The following is a 20,075-nucleotide window of genomic DNA, read 5'->3' as shown; positions in this document are numbered from 1 at the left end:
TGTTTGCGCCGATTGTACGTGCGCGCCGTTCTCTCGCTCCCACTCAGACTTTTGTTTTTTTTCCTGTTGTTCGTATTCGTAGATATTTTATAACTGTGTAGAAGATTTCTGTCCTGCTGCTGCGGTAAAATGATGGTTCCTATAACCAAACTTAACCATAACCCATCCGTCTGTAGGGGAGGATAGAACAAAAAAACGAAAAACACGCTGTGCTATCTCGACCGACCGACTCTCTCTCTCTGTTATTGTGTATATCTAGATACTTTTTCCTACAGTTTTTTTTTGGTCTTTTCTACATCATTCATATAAAACTGAACTCACTGTGACTGTGACTTGCCCGTCTCGTAGACAGCTCGCTGCTCTGTTGTTTTTCCATTCCGTTCGATTTTCGGAATAACGAACGACGAATACGGATTACTTACTTATTTTGTTGTTGTATCTTCGGTTTTTGATGTTGTTGTTGTTTTGTATCTTTAAGTTTAAACCATTTTCCCGTTGTCGATTGAACTCAGTTTCATAGCGCCTATCGTTGGTTTAACATCGTCGTGTGTATGACAAAACAAAAACCTATACCTTTCTTACCTAAAAGATAGATATTTTTTTGAATTTGGTTTGGTTAACAATATTACAAAAAAAAAACCATCGCGCAACAGAAACCTTTCTTGGAGATATTTGCAATCATTGATTTATTTATATTTTCTATCAAACGAAAGCAAAACAAAAAAAAAGTGAAATTCTTTAATTTTTATTTTTTCAAATTTGAATTTGATTAAATAAGGGATGATCGTTATAAGATTTTTTTAAAATTTATTTATATAATTTTTTCGTTGTTTTAATTTAAAAATCAATTTATTCGTTAATTTTTCTTTATGAAATATTTTTTCAACGAATTGAAAAAAGTGTTTTTTGAACAAACAAAAAAACAGTTTTTTTTTTTAATTTAATTTTATAATTTAATTAAAATCAATTAAGTGCAAATAAATTATTTAATTTTTTTTTTCAAATAGAAAAAAAAATTTCAAAACGTAATAAAAAAAAAAAAAAAAACAAGTGAAAGTGTGGAATAAATAATTTGTTACAAAAAGTTCCTGTTCTATTACCATTAAATTAATATAAATTTAAATATATATTTTTTTAATTTTAAAACAAAAAAAAAAAAATTAAGAAAAATATTTTTTTTTTATTAAAAAAAAAAAATAAAGTGTTAAATAAAACAATAATTTTTTTTTGTAATTGGCTGATTTTTAAAACACTTCAAATGGTACATCAACCAGCTATTGGAATATAAAATTTATACCAAACACCCTAAATGAGGGTACAATGAGGTCAAAAATATACGATGTAAGTTGTTTTCTTAATTTTAAATAAAAATATATTAAATTCTGATTTTATGGGTTCATTATATTTATGATAGATGATAATTGGGAGGAATAGTTGAAAAGTAGGTAAAATTATTTTGAAAACACGTGAGGTGATGATATACATTTTCCAAACGGTCTTATTTGAATTTAACGAAAAGGGGTTGGAGAGAGATGAATTAAAGGGTGAATAAATGGATAGGGTTGTTTTTTTTTGCATTTACCTTCTTGTTAGGTAGGTACTAGAGAACTTATTTTATGAGTTTCTTATTGTTGTTTTTTTTTTATGTAAGGGAACTAAGTGATCTAGTACAGAAAGTGCAAAAAAAAAAAGCATTTGAAGGTTTTTATTTTATTAGGTTTCAATGAAAGGTGATTTTTTTTAAATGTCTTTGTGAGACTATGGGAACAAGGTGGAAGTTTTTATATTTTTTTTTGTATAATTTTGGTTATGAAACGTCTAAATTTGTTCTTAATTTTTAGGTATCTGTTTTTTTTATATTTTTTTCAAATATTTTTTTTTTTAGGAAATCCCCAAGTTGAATGATGTGTTTTGGTATTTCAACCTAAGTAAATATTTGCTAGCAGCTAGAATTTTTTTTTTATTGATATTTTTAAAACAGTAGGTAGAGTTACCTAGTTAATATTGAGAGGTAAATAAGCTTTGGAGAAATGTAGGCAAGGGAGTGACAATGCATTATGTGTGTGATACTTGAGTTTTTTTTTATACCTAAGTGTGTAAAAGTTTTTTGTAATAATGATTTTTTTTTTTTGAAAACATTTTTTTGTACATGTTTTCGTGTTAATAAAATAGGTAATAGATTAAATTAACTTCTATTGTATTCAAGTAATAGGTTCTAATAAAAGTAGAAAAAAGCATGCATTGAAAATTAATTATTTTAGGTACCATTGCGAAAGTTAAGTTGTTTCGAATTTTTTTGAAAACATTTTCCAAATTTCGTCAACCACTTTCAATGACTTTTTTCTGCGTTAGTTTAGTTTATTTTGCATTTAAAAGACAGAATCGTTTGAAATCGTTAAAGGTTAGAAAAAACTAAACTAAAAAAAACTGTTTTATTTGGGCCATTCAATCGTTTCGGGTGTTACATTTGTGCACATTAATTACCAAATGTTATTTTATGTTAACTTATTGAAAGGACCACTGATTTTTGAACGCTAGAAGTTAATAAATTTTAACTAGGTTGCTAAATTATGCATTGATGATACCAACATTAAAACAATATTGATAAGGATTGTCACGTTTCGGGTGCTACACGAAATTTTCTTTGAACTCAAATATAGTATTTTGATGTGCGTGGTAGCTAGATAGAAAGGATAGGTACAAAATTCATAATACATAAATTCAAGAACCCAAAAATCGTTTCGGGTGTTACATATTTTGCAAATCGGGGTTTCAATTAGAGTGTTGAGTTTTTGCCTAATTTTGTTAAAAAATAAATTTTGATAATGAAAGACTGAATGAAGGAAACTTGTATTTTGTGTTTTTTTTTTTATGTTTTAAATGAAACTTAATTGCTTGAAAAAAAATTAGATATTGTGAAACAAGCCTTAAAAATATTAAGATCGAAATTCATAATTCTCACTCAAGTCGAAAGTATTCTCAACTGCTCGTTTGACTTAGGAGTTTTTTTGGCTTCTTGAGTAACCGAGTTCGTTATTTGAGTAGATAAACGCTTAAGTGTTTTCTTAGCATTATGAGAGTTGCGAATTAAAAACGGAGTATGAATTTCACTCTAAGCTTAATATTGATGCAAAATAAAAAATATAGTTGATAACCTATTTTAGGTTCAATGCAATTTTTTTTTATTCTGATTTTCAAAGGGCAATTAATAAAGATATAAGCCATTTCTTATTCAAGTTTTAGCGAAATATCGGAGTTTTAACACTTAATAGTTAATTTGAATCATTTAATTTAGAAACAACATAAGTTCATGAGCATTAACTTTTCAGGAGCAACAAAAAACTGTTTTTTATCTTTAAACCTTTAAAAACCTTTAAAATATAAACTTTTTTTTAAGTCTTAGTGGGTTTTTAAGCTTTGAAAGTCGGTGGACTTATGTCGTTTCTGAAATAAACGAATTTTTTGCCACAAAAACAAAAATACCTATACTTTTCGGAAGTTTTTAAAACTTTTGTTAATTTATTAACAAAGAGTAGCATTTTTCTTAAAAGTTAAAATCTTAACTAAGTATCTATTACAGACCTTTTTAACTGGTAAAAAATATGTCTGTTAATTTACTGCACAGGTTATTTACTAAAAGTTAAACTATAGCAGAACAACTGACATTTTTCATCATAAAAAAAAAATCATTTTTTAAGCAGAACAGAAAAGAGAAAAAACAATAAATATAACCTTAAAATAACAATATTTTACTTAATTTTTTAACTTATTGAAATAATTATCTAAAATTTCAATTTTCACTTATATTACTTAAAAATATACATATTGCAGTATCGAAATTATAGATCAAAACCAAAAATGTGTTTAAATTTCATTATTACCAGTATAACTTCGGACTGTTTTAACTTTGCTGTTAAAATTTTTTTTAAAGTTAAAATTTAGAATTCCGACACATTAACATAATAAAATGTTATAGTGTTGATAATTGCTAATACAAAAAATTGACACCTAAAGTGATTTTATCAAATCAACAATTGCTTTTTGACTGAGCTTTCATGTGACTATAAAATTAAGGCGTAATAATTTTCTTAGAATTTTCATTTATTTTATGAGTGATTTTTCTGTAAAAATAATGAAAAAGTGTTAAAAGTCAATACAATATTATTATATGTAAAATGAAATAAACAATTAGGTAAGTTGATTGGTTAGCACAAAATAATTGTTTATACATATAGAACTATCAATACTAACTTTAGTTGATTTTATTTAAAATAAACAGCAATTAAATAAGGTTTTAAAACATGCTCACAATTTTATTGAAGTTTTCTAAGAAATCTTTGACAAGATAATAATATTTCATTTAAAAGTTTAGTTTGAGCAAAGGAGCTTGTAAATATTTTTCTGATTTTCTTTTAGTTTTCTTTCTGAAATACCTATAACGTTTTAAAGTTTAACTGTGTTCAATGTTCAAAAATGCAATTTTTATGAGAAAAAAATTGTAAATGAAAAAAACAAAAAATCGGAAATTGAAACTTGTTGGATAACACTGTGATTCTGATATCGAGAGTCACGTCACAAGTGTCCCAATCTTTTATTTTTTATATGCAGAGGTCACTTGAACTTTAAATTAGAAAAATATAACACAAAAAAAATATATTAATCTTCTAACAAGTCATCGGCACACTTTTCTAACGATAAACATTTATCAGTATTAGTAGCTATTATAGATGTTAGTAGGTAATATTTATAAGTAAGATAATATCTATCACATCAACAAAAAAAAAAAACAAGCTGTTACGCGTTAGGAGGGAAAAAATATTATGTTTTGATTTCGATTACCCTAATCTTAACTAATCATTTCAGTTTTTTTTTTTAATTTTTTTTTTAACAATATTTTCTTTTTGTTAAAGACCGCAATTCATAAATCTTATTTTTTGTGATAGATTTTGAACTTGAAATTGATTTATTAACTCATTTGACGAAATAGCTAGTAGGTATATTATTATTATTATTTTTTTTTTTTTGTGTATTTTATTGCAACGTTCAATTCGTATCTTAGTTGTCAGATTAACCCGCGTACATAACCTAGTTCTTATTAAAATTTCGCAAGCTGAAGCTTTTAGAACTAAAAACTTATTAGTTTTGTATTATCTTCCTTGAATTAAAGGTTAATTTTTTCAAATTTGCAAAGATTATTTTTTAGATAAATAAATCAAGTTCTAATTACCATCCTTAACCGTTATCATAAATAAATACCTTATTTTACCAAAAACTCCCCCAATTACAAAATAAACTTACTATCTTTCGAATTGATCTAGGCCATATCAAAGGACTCTAACCTATAATAAGTTTTAAGCAAATTATAGACTTATCCAAATAAGATGAGGGTTAACCCATATCTCCAGACATAATGAATCGTAAAAAAATAAAATCTCAAGAAAAGATAAAAAAGATAAAAAATAAAATAAACGAAAACCTTCAATTTAATAGAAAAATATTTGTTTGCCAAAAAAGAAAAGATATGCGGTCGTCGTCCTTGTTAACCTTTTGTATGAAATACGAAGCTTTTTTCTCTTTCCAAATATACCTATATTTTAAATGCGGGTAATATGATATTCTCTTCTTATATTGATGGGTCTATAATTAATAGCCTAATTCTTTTGAGTTATCTTTATTTGAAAAGGAATAAAAAAGTTTCTGCAAACTCCAAAAAATATAATTTAACGTTTTTTTTTTTGTTTTCGTCTTCCTTTAAAACATATAATTTTGTTTTCTCGACACATGTTTGTATGAGTAAGTTTGATAGCTATAGAAATATCTTACGTTACATTTTTTGTTGTTGTTATTTTTTTTTGTGCTTGCTCCCATTTTTTTTTATTCTGGTGATGATGTGTTCGCTGTTATTTTTTGGTCTGATGGGAATCCTTTATTTTTTGTAAAGGATTCGTCTTCTTCGTATACTCCTTTTTAGTATTAATTTCTTTATTTTTTTCTTCTTTAACCTCTTTCTGTTATATTGTTCAATCATAAGAATTGGGGTTGGTTACCCACTGTGAGTTAGAAAATGTACAACAACGTATTTCTATTGAATTTAAAAAAAATAAAAAAAAAAACAATAGAACAACCTTGTAAAATCAATGACCTCTTTTTTTACTTGTTTTTTTTTTAAGCTCATCCAAAATAGTACAAGAAATTGCGTTAACTATATTTTTTTTCGTTTGTTTCAAAATTAAATTCTTACAAATATTCCAAAAATTAGAAAAGTTATGTAGAAATATCTAAAACTCAAAATTTATACCAGTCAATATAGGTAAAACTATTGCATAAGTAATACCATATTTATGCCTCTTATCATCGAACCAAGTACTGGTTTATAGGGTTAAAGATGTGAAATTGTTTAAATTTTATAATATTAAAGCTTTATTATAAATTATACTAGTTTATACCAAACAAAAAATGTTAAAATTTCAATCTTTGTAATCTACGTTTGTGTTGAAATAACAATATCACGAAATTATGTGAAGTGAGTTAAATTATTTTAAAAAATCCAAAGATCTCCTTTGTGAGTTAAAGAAATTTATACCAATTAGATAATATGGGCTATTCAAGTTCTGTTACCTATATTACTAATAAAATAGTAGTTGAACTTGATAACAATAAATTGATTTAAACAAAAAAAAAAAAATGTCTTTAAATTCTTGACACAATTTATACCAATCGGTTTTTAAATATATAGAAGCTCTGTTTTTATCTTGTTATAACATAAGATATATTTTTGATGTCCAAAAATTCAAAATATCTAAGTTTTTAAGTCCATAGTCCATAGCGTAGTAAGTTATACCAGTTATACCAATCATTTATATTTTAAGTCTTATTTCCATCCACTTTCTTTTAAATAGTAAGATTTTTCATGAAAATATCATCGATTCTTATGAAAAAAAATTTAAATGTCTTACGAATAGAGTTCCTCATTTTTTTTTGTATACCAGTTACCGCATGACTGAACCAATTAAGAAATTGAAATATTTTCTTAGCCCACTTTTATTAAGCAAAAAAATAACTAAATATAAGTAAATTGGAAATTTACCTTCCATTCTAAGTTAGACCAGTTTATACCAATCAAAGAAACTTAAGATATCAGTCATTATTTTCTTTAAATTTTATTAAGAGTCAGGACTGCCCTTAGATACTTTCAATATTGAAAGTTAAAAAAAATAAGAGCTTTAAATTAGTTAAGACCAGTTTATACCAGTTAGTAGACAAGCTAATTTTTAAGTCTACTATATTATTGTATATCACGAGATAGTAAATTTTTTTTTGTAAAAAACTTCAAAATATCTAAATTTAGAAATCCATAGAGACTTAAAGTAAATTATACCAGTTTATACCAATTTATTGATGTTCTCATTTTCAAATTTTCATCTTTTTTCTGTTACATGTCTCAATTTTGCAAGAATGTATTATAGAATGTTATATTATTAAAATAAGAAAAATAACTCGTCTTTTTTTATACCAGTTATCTTCAAAAGAAACTCCTTTATTTTCTTTTAATCTACTTTTATTAAAGAAAAAAGAAATATGATTTCCAATTTAATCTCCCAGACTATATTCAGTATAGTACCTTATCCTATTCAAGCTTTGTACAAGAAAAGAAAAAAAAAATTATTACACAAAAGTCTTGAGGAAATATAATTTTTATTATTATTATTATTATTATTTCCAATTGGATAATAAAATCGAAACAATGAGTGCATCACACACATGAGTTCCACCATCAGAATTATTCCAGACTTAAGGGGTGGATGTGTGTTGTTAAAAATAAAATGAGCACCACAACACAAACCCTTAAAATTCAATGAGCGATTTTTGTTTTTGTTTTGTTCTGGTTGTATGTTTTTTTTTTTTTTGTTTAACATTTCGTGAATAAACAATTGATAAGATTTATCTTTTAGAGCAGCAACCTGTCTACAATGAATTAAAAAAAAAAAAAAATAAATAAAATATGTAAAATACTTATATCACACTAATTGAGTTTCGTGAACCGAGTGCAAATTTTTAAGAGTCGTCATGAACGTTAACAAGATCACTTTATAAAATAGGCACTCATACAAGGTACTTGCATTTAATATAGTGGCGCTGCTTTAGATAAAATTTAAATTTATTTCTTTTTTGTTGTAAATCACAAATCCCATCACTATAGCACGTGCTTTATTTTTTATAGACTTTGGAATGCGTCAAAAAAGTTGAAGGAATATTTTTCAAGTGATCAATTTATTGTGAAAATGGAAAATTTACTTGAAACAGAAGCAATTTGAGAAAATTTAATTTTAATCGAATAAAAAAAAAAAGTTATCGATAACAATTTCGATTAAAAATATAATAGTTCTGTCTTTTCTGTTTTGAATTTTATTTTTTGTTTTGCTTTATTTTCTCTTATCAGTCACGTGAAAAATTATAGATATCTTTTGCACTGATTTCTTTTTTTTTTAATAAAAAACCCAAACAAAATAAAAAATTGTTAGTTAGAGAGGAAACACAATTGTTTTTTTTTTTGTTTTGATCTAATTTTTCGATATAAACACAATTTAAAAAATATTTGTACCTAATTTTCTAGTTTTAACTAGATTTAATAATAAAAATTATGTTTAATTTTTTTTTTTGTTTTCAAGAACAATAAAGGGGTGGAGGCGTGAAACCTTTTATAATAATGGAAAGGAATGTTGCTGATAAAAATAATATACTCGTACACACGTTATCGAACAAAAAAAATTGATTTTTGGACTTCAAGGTTTATTTGATAGAATTATCTCTAAATAAGATAGAACTTGGGAATCTTCAGGCAAAAAAAGTTGAAAGACAAGAATTTAATGCTGAATAATTATTATGAAGACCTACGTCAAAAATGACTTGTCTTTTTTGTTTTAAAATTTTAAATCAAATATGAGTAGGTTATGAGTACCTACCTGGTGTCTTTACTGAAACTTTATCGAGCTTTTACTTGAAAAAAAGCTTAACGTTTTTTTAAAGTTAAATTAAAAAATAAATAAGATCGCAACTTTTGAGTTTTTAAATATAAAAACTTGCGAAAAAGGTAATAAGTAGTTGCAATAATCTATCACGGAAATGCTTCCAAATTCTTATCTTTTTACCAACAAGATTTACAGAGATTCAACGATCTTTATTGGCTCCAAGGCTATATAAATCAAGCTTTATTAAACTAGAATCACGAACTAAAATTTTTTGATCGAAATAAGTTGTTAATATTAAATTCGAGAAGATAAAAAAATCACCAAAAATTCGACTATTTGGTTATCGAAGAGAACTATTCTTATGCCTTATATATATATACTTTCAAAATTTGTCACTTTGACATGTAAAATTTCGTGCGTTGATTTCAGTACCTACATTTAAAGATCTCAAATACATTCTGCAGTGGCCTTATAAAAATACCAGAAATTCTTATTTCTTTATCAAAATTTCATAAACAAAATTAAAAAATTTGGAAAAAACCAAAAAGTTCTCTAAAAAGCACTTAATTTTTTAAGTTTTTAGTACTTAATTTTAGTACTCGACTTGCAATTACTTCTAGGTTTATCTAATTATATCGAAGATCAAATGTAAAAGGTTTTTTTATTTAAACTCAATCTTTATTGATTCTTATCAAAATTTGGAATTTTCATACACAATCTTTTCCTATTGGCGTCATAATAGCGTCAGCACAACTATACTTTATTTAATTCACATTACTCGATAAAAAAACCTTAAGTTATCTCAAATAAAAAATAAAAAAAATTTAGAAACTTCTACAATTATTATGACACATTTGATAATAATTTTGCAAAATATTTACATGATCAAAAAAGACCACCTTGCTTGTGGCCAAGTTAATCTCATATAGTAAAAATGTTTTTTCTTATCTATGATTATAAAACTATTTGTTTTTAGATTAAAGTTAAGCAAATTTAGACTTGTAGTAGTATTTAAAACAAAATAAACTTGACTTTTGATCAGTTCTATAACCCCCTCAAAATTGTTTTTGATTGAATATTAAAAAGTGGAAAAATAAAAAAAATATTTCCAAAACTAACTAGCGCAATTTTTGAACTTGTTCCAAATGAAGTTTGGAAAACTTGAAGATTTGCATTTTTTTTCAAGAATTTCTTTCTTCTTCTGTTACTCATGCTTAAAAATTTGGACTACTCTGTTCTGTATCAACTTTTAAGTCACAAGCAAGGTCAATTTTTAAATTTAGAAATAAAATATTTGAATTTGTTTTCTATAGAAACAAAAATCAAATAAAAAAAAATAAATAACCTCCAAAAAAATTCTTCAAATCTAAGCCTGATTTTTTCCCACCAACAAGTAGGTAACGAATATGCAGTAAAATTATGCAGTCAAGTGTATCCTTGGAAAAAAAAAATATATTTTATATTTCTCTCTATCGACAACAAAAAAAAAGGACATTACCGAAAGCTGGCACATTTCCAAAACTAAAATCCATAAGATACACAAAAAGAGCAAACAATTTCACCAAAAAAAGCTGATTAAAAGTTTTTTTTTTTTTGTTTGTTTCATTCTCTTGAAGAGATTTGAACAGATGACAACTTAGAATACAGATGTGATTTTTATTTAAAAAGGAAAACGAAAAATTCAAAGCACATATTTAGGGGGGACACTAGGGTAGTTGTTTGCAAATCAAAACCTCCAAAGGAATACTTTTTTTTTTTTTAAATTAAACTTTCCTTACGTAATCTTACATAAATTGTCTTTGTGTTTTGCTTATTTTGCCGACACTATCACCATACGGCAACGACTCGAGGTATATAGAATTTCGAAGCGTGCCAAATGGTTAAAGTTTGAAAAGAAAATCAATTGGTATTCGCCTGATGGAGTCTCTACAACCAGCTATCTATAATTATTTCATCCGTAACCTTATCACAAAAATTGTATCTATATAGGGCTGTATTGTTAAAACACCTGCATTAAAAATTCCAATCAATTGCACCATTCGATTTATAGTTGGCCAAGTCAAAGATATAGAGAGTCCCCCACCCATTTATAGGTACCTACCATATCTTTTTAGATAAGTAAATTGTAGTCGCGTCACAATTATAATTGCGATGTCCCCTTTTTTTATTTGTCGCTTTTTTTAGTCTTAAAAATGCGAAAAAAATAGAATAATTGGTACCTTTTACGATTGATTTTCAACAAAAGAATGTTAAAAATAGAAGGAATTTTAATCCCCAACCTTATCAAATTTTTTTTTCAAAGAAAATGATAATGCAATTTTTGAAGTTCTTAAAATAAATTTCTATTCCACCTAAAACAAAAAACAAATAAATTAAAAAAAAGGGAAACATGGAAAAAAAATTTTACAGCGACCCCGACCATAACCGAATGAGACAACACGCTAAGAATGTCACAAATATTTTTAGAATTAATCTGTTGGATTAAAAAAGAATTTTTTAATTGATTTAACAATTTTGATTAATTAGTTAAAATTTTAAATTTAAATTTTTAGGAATTTTTTTTTATCGTAAATATTTTAACTTTGAGACTTTTGAACTCAATTATCACGTTTTACACAATTATTTATAAATTTATTTTTGGAATAGAGGTTATTCTAATGGAATGTTTGTCTTATCTTAGATTCTTTATAGTAAAAATTGCATATAAAAATAAATGATGATTTCGAATAAATAATTTTGATTGATTGAATTTTATTTACCAAATCATTAGAACTATTCAATATTACCTCCAATTGTATAAAAATTTAAAGTTTTAAAATGCTTATCACGTTATCACTCAGAATATAGTTAATTTTTGTAAAATGACAATCCAAAATATTAAAAAATGTTCTTCATTAAAATTTCAGATATAACACTGGTCAACAAAATTTAACTTTTTTTTTGCCACAAGAACCAAAATATACTTTTCTAGTAGTTTTTGGGTCGCTGAATCCGAATCTGAAGTCAGAAAAATTTGATTGGCCTCCGTTTTTGAAATATTACCGTTATAAAATGCTAAAAAACGTAATTTTGGCTGTTTTCGAGGTTCTGTTTTATTGTGGGGTAATTCATTACAAACAAATTTGTAAGGGTGATTATAAGAACAGATATTCTTCTTTCAAAAACTGTTTAAATTTTCCCAATATCTCTTTTATTGCTCGAGATATCTTAAGTTTCAGTTAATAAACCAAAGAGAAACTAAATTTAATCTAAAGTTTAAGTCACTGATCACAGAATTTTTGCCACAAGAACCAAAATATACTTTTCTAGTAGTTTTCGGGGTGCTTAACTCGAATCCGCAATCAGAAAAATTCTATTAGCCTTCGTTCTTGAAATATAACCGTTATAAAAAAAAACTTTTTTTTGCATTTTATAACGGTAATATTTCAAAAACGAAGGCTAATAGAATTTTTTTGATTGCGGATTCGAGTTAAGCACCCCGAAAACTACTAGAAAAGTATATTTTGGTTCTTGTGGCAAACAAATTTTGATTTGGTTGGCCAGTGTTATTTCTCATTCAAAGACCGCTACTTAAATTTTAAATATCTCGGGCATTAAAAGAGATATCGGAAAGATTTAAACAGTTTTTGAAAGAAGAATATCTGTTCTTATAATCACCTTTACAAATTTGTTTGTAATGAATTACCCCACATTAAAACAGAACCTCGAAAACAGCCAAAATGACGTTTTTTAGCATTTTATAACGGTAATATTTCAAAAACGAAGGCCAATAACAATTTTCTGACTTCAGATTCGGATTCAGCACATCAAGAACTACTAGAAAAGTATATTTTGGTTTCTGTGGCAAAAACCTTGTTGAGCAGTGTAATTTAAAAGATCGATTTTTCTTTATTTTGTTGTTGTATTATATTAATATTACAAAAATCTAAAAAAAAAACAAAATTTTAAAGAAGCCTTGTTTGAGCTCATTTTACCCTACATATTTCAAAAGTGAGATAGTGCAACATTGGTCGTCAAGTAGGGGCGCTTTTTATTGTTATATCTTTTCAATTAAATTATTACTCAAGTATTTCAATCTAAATGAATTAACATGATTCGCAGAAAATGTGACAGACTAATTCTGACAAGGATTAAGTTATTATTAAAATAAATTCATTGACTAAATATGAATAATTTTTTTCATTCGAAGAAAAAGTGAAAATAGGTAGTATTTTTGGAATTTCAAATGAGTTTATTTTAACTATGTGGAAAACTTCCAAGCACATTCCTGTAGTGGAATTGAAGGAATTTTTGACAAATTTCTATTTCTTTATTGGCGTTAGAATAAACAGCAATTTTTCTATTTCTTGGGAAAGTTTTTCTCTTTTTTTTAATTTTTGTTTTTTTACTAAATTACTTAAAAAATATTTCATATTCTAAAACTCTCCATACTTTTTTTTGTTTTTTTCTCTTTTATTCATGTAAAAATAAATCAATTAAAACCAAGGATTTCTTTCATTATTTAAATACCATCAATTTTACCTACGTGCGCGAATATTAAAATTAACATAAATATTTTGCAATAAAAGAAGAAAAGAATTCATTAAAAAAAAAAAAAAAACAAAACAAAATAATGATGAAATTCTTTCTGTTCATTTGATAAGCTTATCCCTCTATTAAAAAATATAAAATAAATTAACACCAAAAAACAATATTTAAAATTTATTTGTCATGCAAATTTGACACAAAAAAAAATTCCTTAACCAGTAAATAACTCACACAAAATAAATTATCAAAAAATTAGCAAATTAAAATATACAGCAATTATAAATATATCAAAGATTACATCCGTTAAAAAAATAAACAAAAATTAATGGTTTCCATTAAATATAAATAAATTTTATTATAAACAAGCACTTAAAACAAATTTTGAAATATTCAATAACTTTAAATAATACTTGAATTTCATGTTTTTTTTTAAGTAAAACATATAAATAAAAAGTATAATAACCTCCGGGAGCTATGTGTGATGATTTATGATAAAATTATCATAAAATTAACAAATTTAACAAAAAATAAAAAAAAAAAACAAAAACAAGTTTAAAATAAATTTTTGAGATATTATGAATAAATACATAAATATAATAAAAAAAATTTAAACATCTGTATATCCTTTTGTTGTGATTTGTTTTAAGTTGTTTAAACAAATTGCTATTATGTTTAATACATTTTTTATGAAATGATTTTTTTTGTATTTTTTTTTTATTGAAACAAAATTTATTAGATTTGAAAAATATTATAAAATTCAATGCTATTCAATGAATTTCAAAAAATTTATTATTATTTACTAAATATTAATAATATTTGTACAAGTTTTATTGTGTTCTTATTCAAAATAAAATATATTATGCATTCATTCAATTTTAAATGGCTTTTATATTTTAGAAATAAATGTAGGTTTCAGAAATTATTCTTTTGTTCTTTGAGCTTCTTACCTACAAAGAAAATTAAATTTTGTATGGCTTTGAAAAAATTAACAATTTTTTTTTTAAGTTTGCTTAGATTTTTTGAACGTTATACATAATAAAAACATAAGACACTGATTTGATTTTTAAACTTCTTATCTCGAAAGAGACTTGGATAATTTTAAAAGTTTTTTTTTTCACATGTTACAAACAAAACAAATCTTACCAAAAATATATTCAAATCACAAAATTTATTACCAACTTAAAAACAAGCAATGACTCATTGCACTTCTTTTTTTCCTATTTCAAAAAATAAAATAAATTCCAGATCTGACATTGACTGAAACCATTCAATTAACCCCAATTTAGATGCTCTAACCTTTTAGGTTAATCATCAAACCTCTTCGCCCCCATTATTTGTTTTAAAATCAAATAAATTTCAATTTAGAGAATGAAAAAAAAAAAAAAACAGAAAACGAGGGACGAAAAAGGATTTGGTTTCAATTGATAAATTGAATTAATTTATGACTTTGAAAAAAAAAAAGGTTGGAAGTGGTGACACATAGTAGTTTATATAAATTTATTTGTTAAAATATAAAATCAATTTTTTGGAGAATCTTTTCAAAATAACACAAATTTATACAAAAACTTTTGTATGGTTTTTTTTATATCTGTTTGCATGCGTATCTTATAAACTTTGAGCAATTTACTGCCTAGAGCAGGAGTGACTTCTAAAAAAAATGACAACTGATTTCTATTCAAAGCGACATCAAGTGAGTTAAGTTAAACTTAACGAAAATATTTAATTTATTCTTCTAGCAATTGTAGGACTGATATTTATTTTAGAAATAAGACTTTCAGTACTGAAAAAATCTTAACAAACAAAGAAACAAAAAGTATGCATTATTTGCAATTCTGTCCATGTATACAATAATTTGAGCTATTTTGAGCAATTGCAAGGTATCGGAGATAACTTAAATAAAAAAGATGAAATAAGTTCACATCGAAAATATAATTAATTTAACTACTTTTATTAACAACTCACATTTAAATATTTCATCTTGAATTACTGGAAAAACAAAGAAATACGTTAACATCGAAGTTATGACAACTTTCGCTCCTAACAATTTTAGAAGTCATGCCTACTTATGTCATTTTGAGCTTTTATGGGCTACTATAAAAAATTATTTAATCTTTTAAGCAATTTTAAAAGAAGCATAAAATTATCATTATTTTTCCTCTAATAATTTCCGTTTTTTACTATCTTCAATTTGAGCTACTTTGAGCTATTGTGAGAATTGAAGAAAATTCACAAAAAAAAAAATGTTTAAAACCTAGTTAGTTCTGTACAAAAAAAGACCAATGTGAAAATTTTCTTCTTTGTGTATAATTATTTGAAATCGTATTCAAATAAAAATTGGTTAAAAATCATTCAAGTAAAAAAGACAGTCTTAAAGTTTGACAATTAGATAAAGTAGGACAAGTTTTTTTTTTTTCTTTTGTCTCCAATCTTGTACAATAAATCAACTTCTTATAAAAAGAGTTTTATTCTTGAAGGGATTACACAAATTGCTTACCTACCCATATCCAATTCAACAAAAAATTCAAATTCATTGTCCAGTATTCGACCCATTTTTTTTTTTTCAAAGATTCTTTCCTATCTTTTTTTTTTATTTCCTTAAATGTGTACAATTCTTCCACTGATTGTCAGTTTGAATTGAGAAAAGTGCGTTTCATTCATTTTACCGACTGCCAATATACTTATACAAAAAAAAAAAAATAGTCCTAAAAAAAGGACATTCAAATACTTGTGTCTGTGATTTTCGTTGTATGCCAAATCATTGTGCTTCTTATACTCTTTACAGTTTCCGGTTGGTTTTTTCTTTCCATTCAGATTTTTTTCCTTCTTCTTCGTTCATTTTTTTCACTTCTTCTTCTTTTTTATTTGTGTAAGTCAAATAATGCGGTTTAAGAATATATCCTTTAGAAATATCTCATCACACTCACAAACACACACACATACTTTAAAGAAACAGAAGGAAAAAAAAATCCTTACAATCGGAAGTTAATCAGGATTGCTGCTGAATAGGGGTAAAATATTGTGTACCAAGGAAAAAAGTACTGAGCAAAAAAAAAAAAGGATTGCTAAATGCATGAGTGTGTGAATAGCTTTCATGGTGTCAATATTTGATAACGACACAACATTTTTGACAAACCTAATATTATGTTAAAAAAAAAAACTACCCAAAACCAACATACACTTGAGTTGAGTTGCTATTTGAAGGAGCTATGTAAGACTACTTCAATTGTGCGATATATAGGATTACTAACACATTTCAAGTGCGCTTTATTGAGCAAAATTTAGGATATCTATACACTTTTCCAGGATATGGGGTGCAATATTGTCACGTGATATCCTTTTTTTTGTGCCAAAATAAACACACAAAAAAACTTGTGTCGGAAGAAAATATGGGATTATTTTTATTTTTATGGAAAAAAAGGGTTGTTTTAAGGATACGATCACACACACCATGTGGTCTCTGGTTACCCTGAAAGTTTTCATTGTATTTTTTGTTTGACAAACTGTCAAGTAAAATAGATACAAATGCAACATATTTTCAGGAAGTTTCAAAGTCAATGAAACAATTCTGACGTTTTTGACATTAAATTGTTGACTTTAATACATTTTGTAGAAATCTGTCTATAACGAACCTTTTTTGAAAAGAAACCTTATTAAACACTCTGAATAAGTCTTCTTGAAAGCCTCCAAAACTCTCTTGAAATTTTTGGCGGTCAATTTCAAATTTCTTCATTTCGTTGTAAAGCATATTTATTACGATATTATAGTTTAATGCCAAGTTTAACAATGATCAATGATTGTAAATAGACCTCTTAACAAGAAGCTTATAAGTCTCAAAATACGTGACCTGAATAAAAGAGACACACCCATATAAGTTTTTTTTTAGTTTTTTTTTTATACCGACACGAGTTACAATATTGTGAATATGTTACTTGTCTGATTTACAAAAGATATACACATACTCATTACTCAGTGAGTAAAATAAAAATTGTGCAGACATGGTGTAGACAAACATCAAGCACGGCTGTCTTCGAGGTAGGCTTTACTTTACACACGGAAATGTGTGTCAGGCTTAATGTTTAATTAATCGCAGCAAACTTTATATCGTTTTGTTTGCCAAACTTGTGAAGAATTTTTTTTTCTTTATTTTTATTTAATATTCTTTAGACCAGATTGCACTAGTTTTATTATTATTTTTTTTTGTTTAAAATCTTTGAAACTATGGTTATACGATTTGGAGAAACATTGAATATTGTCAATAAAAAAAATAAGTTATGTCAAAGGCATAAGACAGATGAATAAATAAAAAAAAAGAAATAAAGTTAAATTTATAAAATTTAGGCCAAAATAGAAAAGAATAGCATGATTTAAAAATATGACAAGTGTGTTTTTTGTTTTTTTTTTTTCAAAATGTTGCAAGCTTTGTAAATTGTAACTTATGTCGGCTCTTGAAAATACACCTAAGTGCTTGCGCAAGAAAGCAAATTTTGAATACTTACTTGAATTGTAATGAAACAAATTAACAATATGATTAATAGAAAACAACAACGAATTTTTATTGTTAAATTGTTGGCAGTGTTAATTTAAACAATATTATTAATTTGGTTTTTGTTTTAAAACAAATATTTCATCTAGCACCCATTATTTTGATCAACCTACATTAAGTTTTTGAAAAGTTCTTCGAAATAGAAGATCAATACCTAGTAGCTGTTATATACGGAGAAAAAGTAAGGCCAGGGATAGCTTTACTTTATCATAATATAGTTAAATATACCTGATATAAGGTTAAATAAACCAGATTTAAAGTTTTTTTGTGTGTAGACATATCCTTGTTTATTCTTTATAAAGTCTTAAATTGGTATGTAATTCAGAGATTCGTTGTTTATTTCTTCTTTTTTTTACTTATTTTTTTTTTTATTATTCAATCGGACCATTAACTTGCGCCCTTTAATATGAACTTTATATATATGAACTTAAATCCTTCTTAAAGAAGAATGTCAAAAACGCTTTAGAATTTTTAATTGTTTCTTTAAGTAATTCCTTGTATATAGAAAAATAGAGACACTTGTGAATATCACCTTTAGAACGTCAAACAGTGGGTCAATTTTTGAAAATCCCTAACAAAAATGCTTACTAAATCAAAAACTTTTTTATCTTCTGGATTATTAAACATTACTTAGTTAACCAAATGATATTTTGAAATTGGTCAGAAGTTTCGGCTAATAGAGAAAGTTAAAGTTGCTTTGTTTTTTAAAACCAAACAAAATAAGTCTTGTTGAGTTTTTTTTTTTTTAAGAAAACTTTTTATTTTGAAAACAATTTTACAAGATTTAAGACATTGTAAATTATTTCCAACCCATCCTATTTTTCTCACTCAAATTAATTTGTCAGATTTTTTTTTTCTACATCTTCTTCTAAATGAAATTCCCCCCATCAAAAAATTTACAACTTCTGGACATAAGTATCTCAATTCAATTTACAGCACACACAATCCATTATCTCTAATTATGCCTAAGCATTAAAGAAAAAATAAAAAAAAATCTAGGAATTAAAATCACATCTATCAACTGGAAATAAAGGGTTTAGAAAAAAAAAATCTATAAGTTCATAAATTAAGCTCTTTAAAGTCTATCCCCATTTATTATTATTTATGTACATACACAATTTAGACCTTATACAAAAAGTTCACATCATTTGTCAAAAGACTTTAGGTTTTCTTCAAAGTGTATGATGGTAAAGGGGGGAAAATTTCGTGCGCTTGAATACCTTTTTGGCACATTTCAAGACTTGAAAAACCCAACGAACGGCATAACACGCACAAAGAATAATGTAGAATAAAGTTGATGTGATAATGACGACAGTAATCGTCACTGTCGCTGTCTTTAAAGCTTCTTTTTCAAAGAACCTCACGCCTTGCAAAGACTACTTTCATAGAGTAAAAGAGTAAATTTAATGTAGGGGGTCATTAATTCTTAAATTCCTTTTTTTTTGGTTTTAGAAAAAAAAGGAATAAAAAGGGAACATTATTTAAAATGTATTTTTTTTTTATTAATGTATCTCTAAAATACCTCAAAAAGATTATCTTAATTTTATATCTCATTTTTTTTTTTTGTTGTACCAAATAAATGACAATTTTTTGTTTTTGTATCTTTCTAGGTTACCACAGTTTATGCCCAATGCCAAGATTATTTTTCTACTGATGGTGAGTTGTAAATTTATTTTTATTTTTATTTTGCATTTTTTTTTATTCCACATCATTTAATCCCTATTTAATGAAAATGACAACAAAAAAAAGAAAAAATCCAAATTGGCTTGTGAATCACCTGCCGCATAATATTCCAGCCGGATATACAGCAAACCAAACCTTCTATCTGAATGGTGGTTGCTGGCGCTTTGCTGTGCATAAACTAAAACCCATACCACACTTAAATGGGTTTGAATTTAATTAAAATTACATACTAATTGCACATTTTTTTTTTTTAAATTTGTGATACGTTCGTTGAATTAAAAAAAAAAAGTATTAAAGTCGATGTGGTGCTATAGTTGGGATATCAGATTTCGAAGAGAGATTATTATAAAAAA

At 25.7% G+C, this 20,075-nt stretch overlaps 1 protein-coding gene across 1 annotated transcript in view; it reads left to right on the top strand.

Annotated features, from left to right (window-relative positions):
* Nucleotides 1-1,105: 1,105 nt before the first annotated feature.
* The window catches only part of LOC129918533 (putative uncharacterized protein DDB_G0286901), a 32,967-nt gene continuing 13,997 nt past the window's right edge, over nucleotides 1,106-20,075 (top strand). Inside the window, exons 1-2 of the mRNA XM_055999131.1 lie at nucleotides 1,106-1,341; nucleotides 19,650-19,695. Coding sequence (XP_055855106.1) covers nucleotides 1,340-1,341; nucleotides 19,650-19,695 — 48 coding nt within the window. The 5' untranslated portion in view covers nucleotides 1,106-1,339. The remainder of the gene's footprint in view (nucleotides 1,342-19,649; nucleotides 19,696-20,075) is intronic.

Source organism: Episyrphus balteatus, chromosome 4, assembly GCF_945859705.1.
Source record: "Episyrphus balteatus chromosome 4, idEpiBalt1.1, whole genome shotgun sequence".
NCBI classification, from domain to species: Eukaryota; Metazoa; Arthropoda; class Insecta; order Diptera; family Syrphidae; genus Episyrphus; species Episyrphus balteatus.
This window is presented reverse-complemented; position numbering and strand designations above follow the sequence as displayed.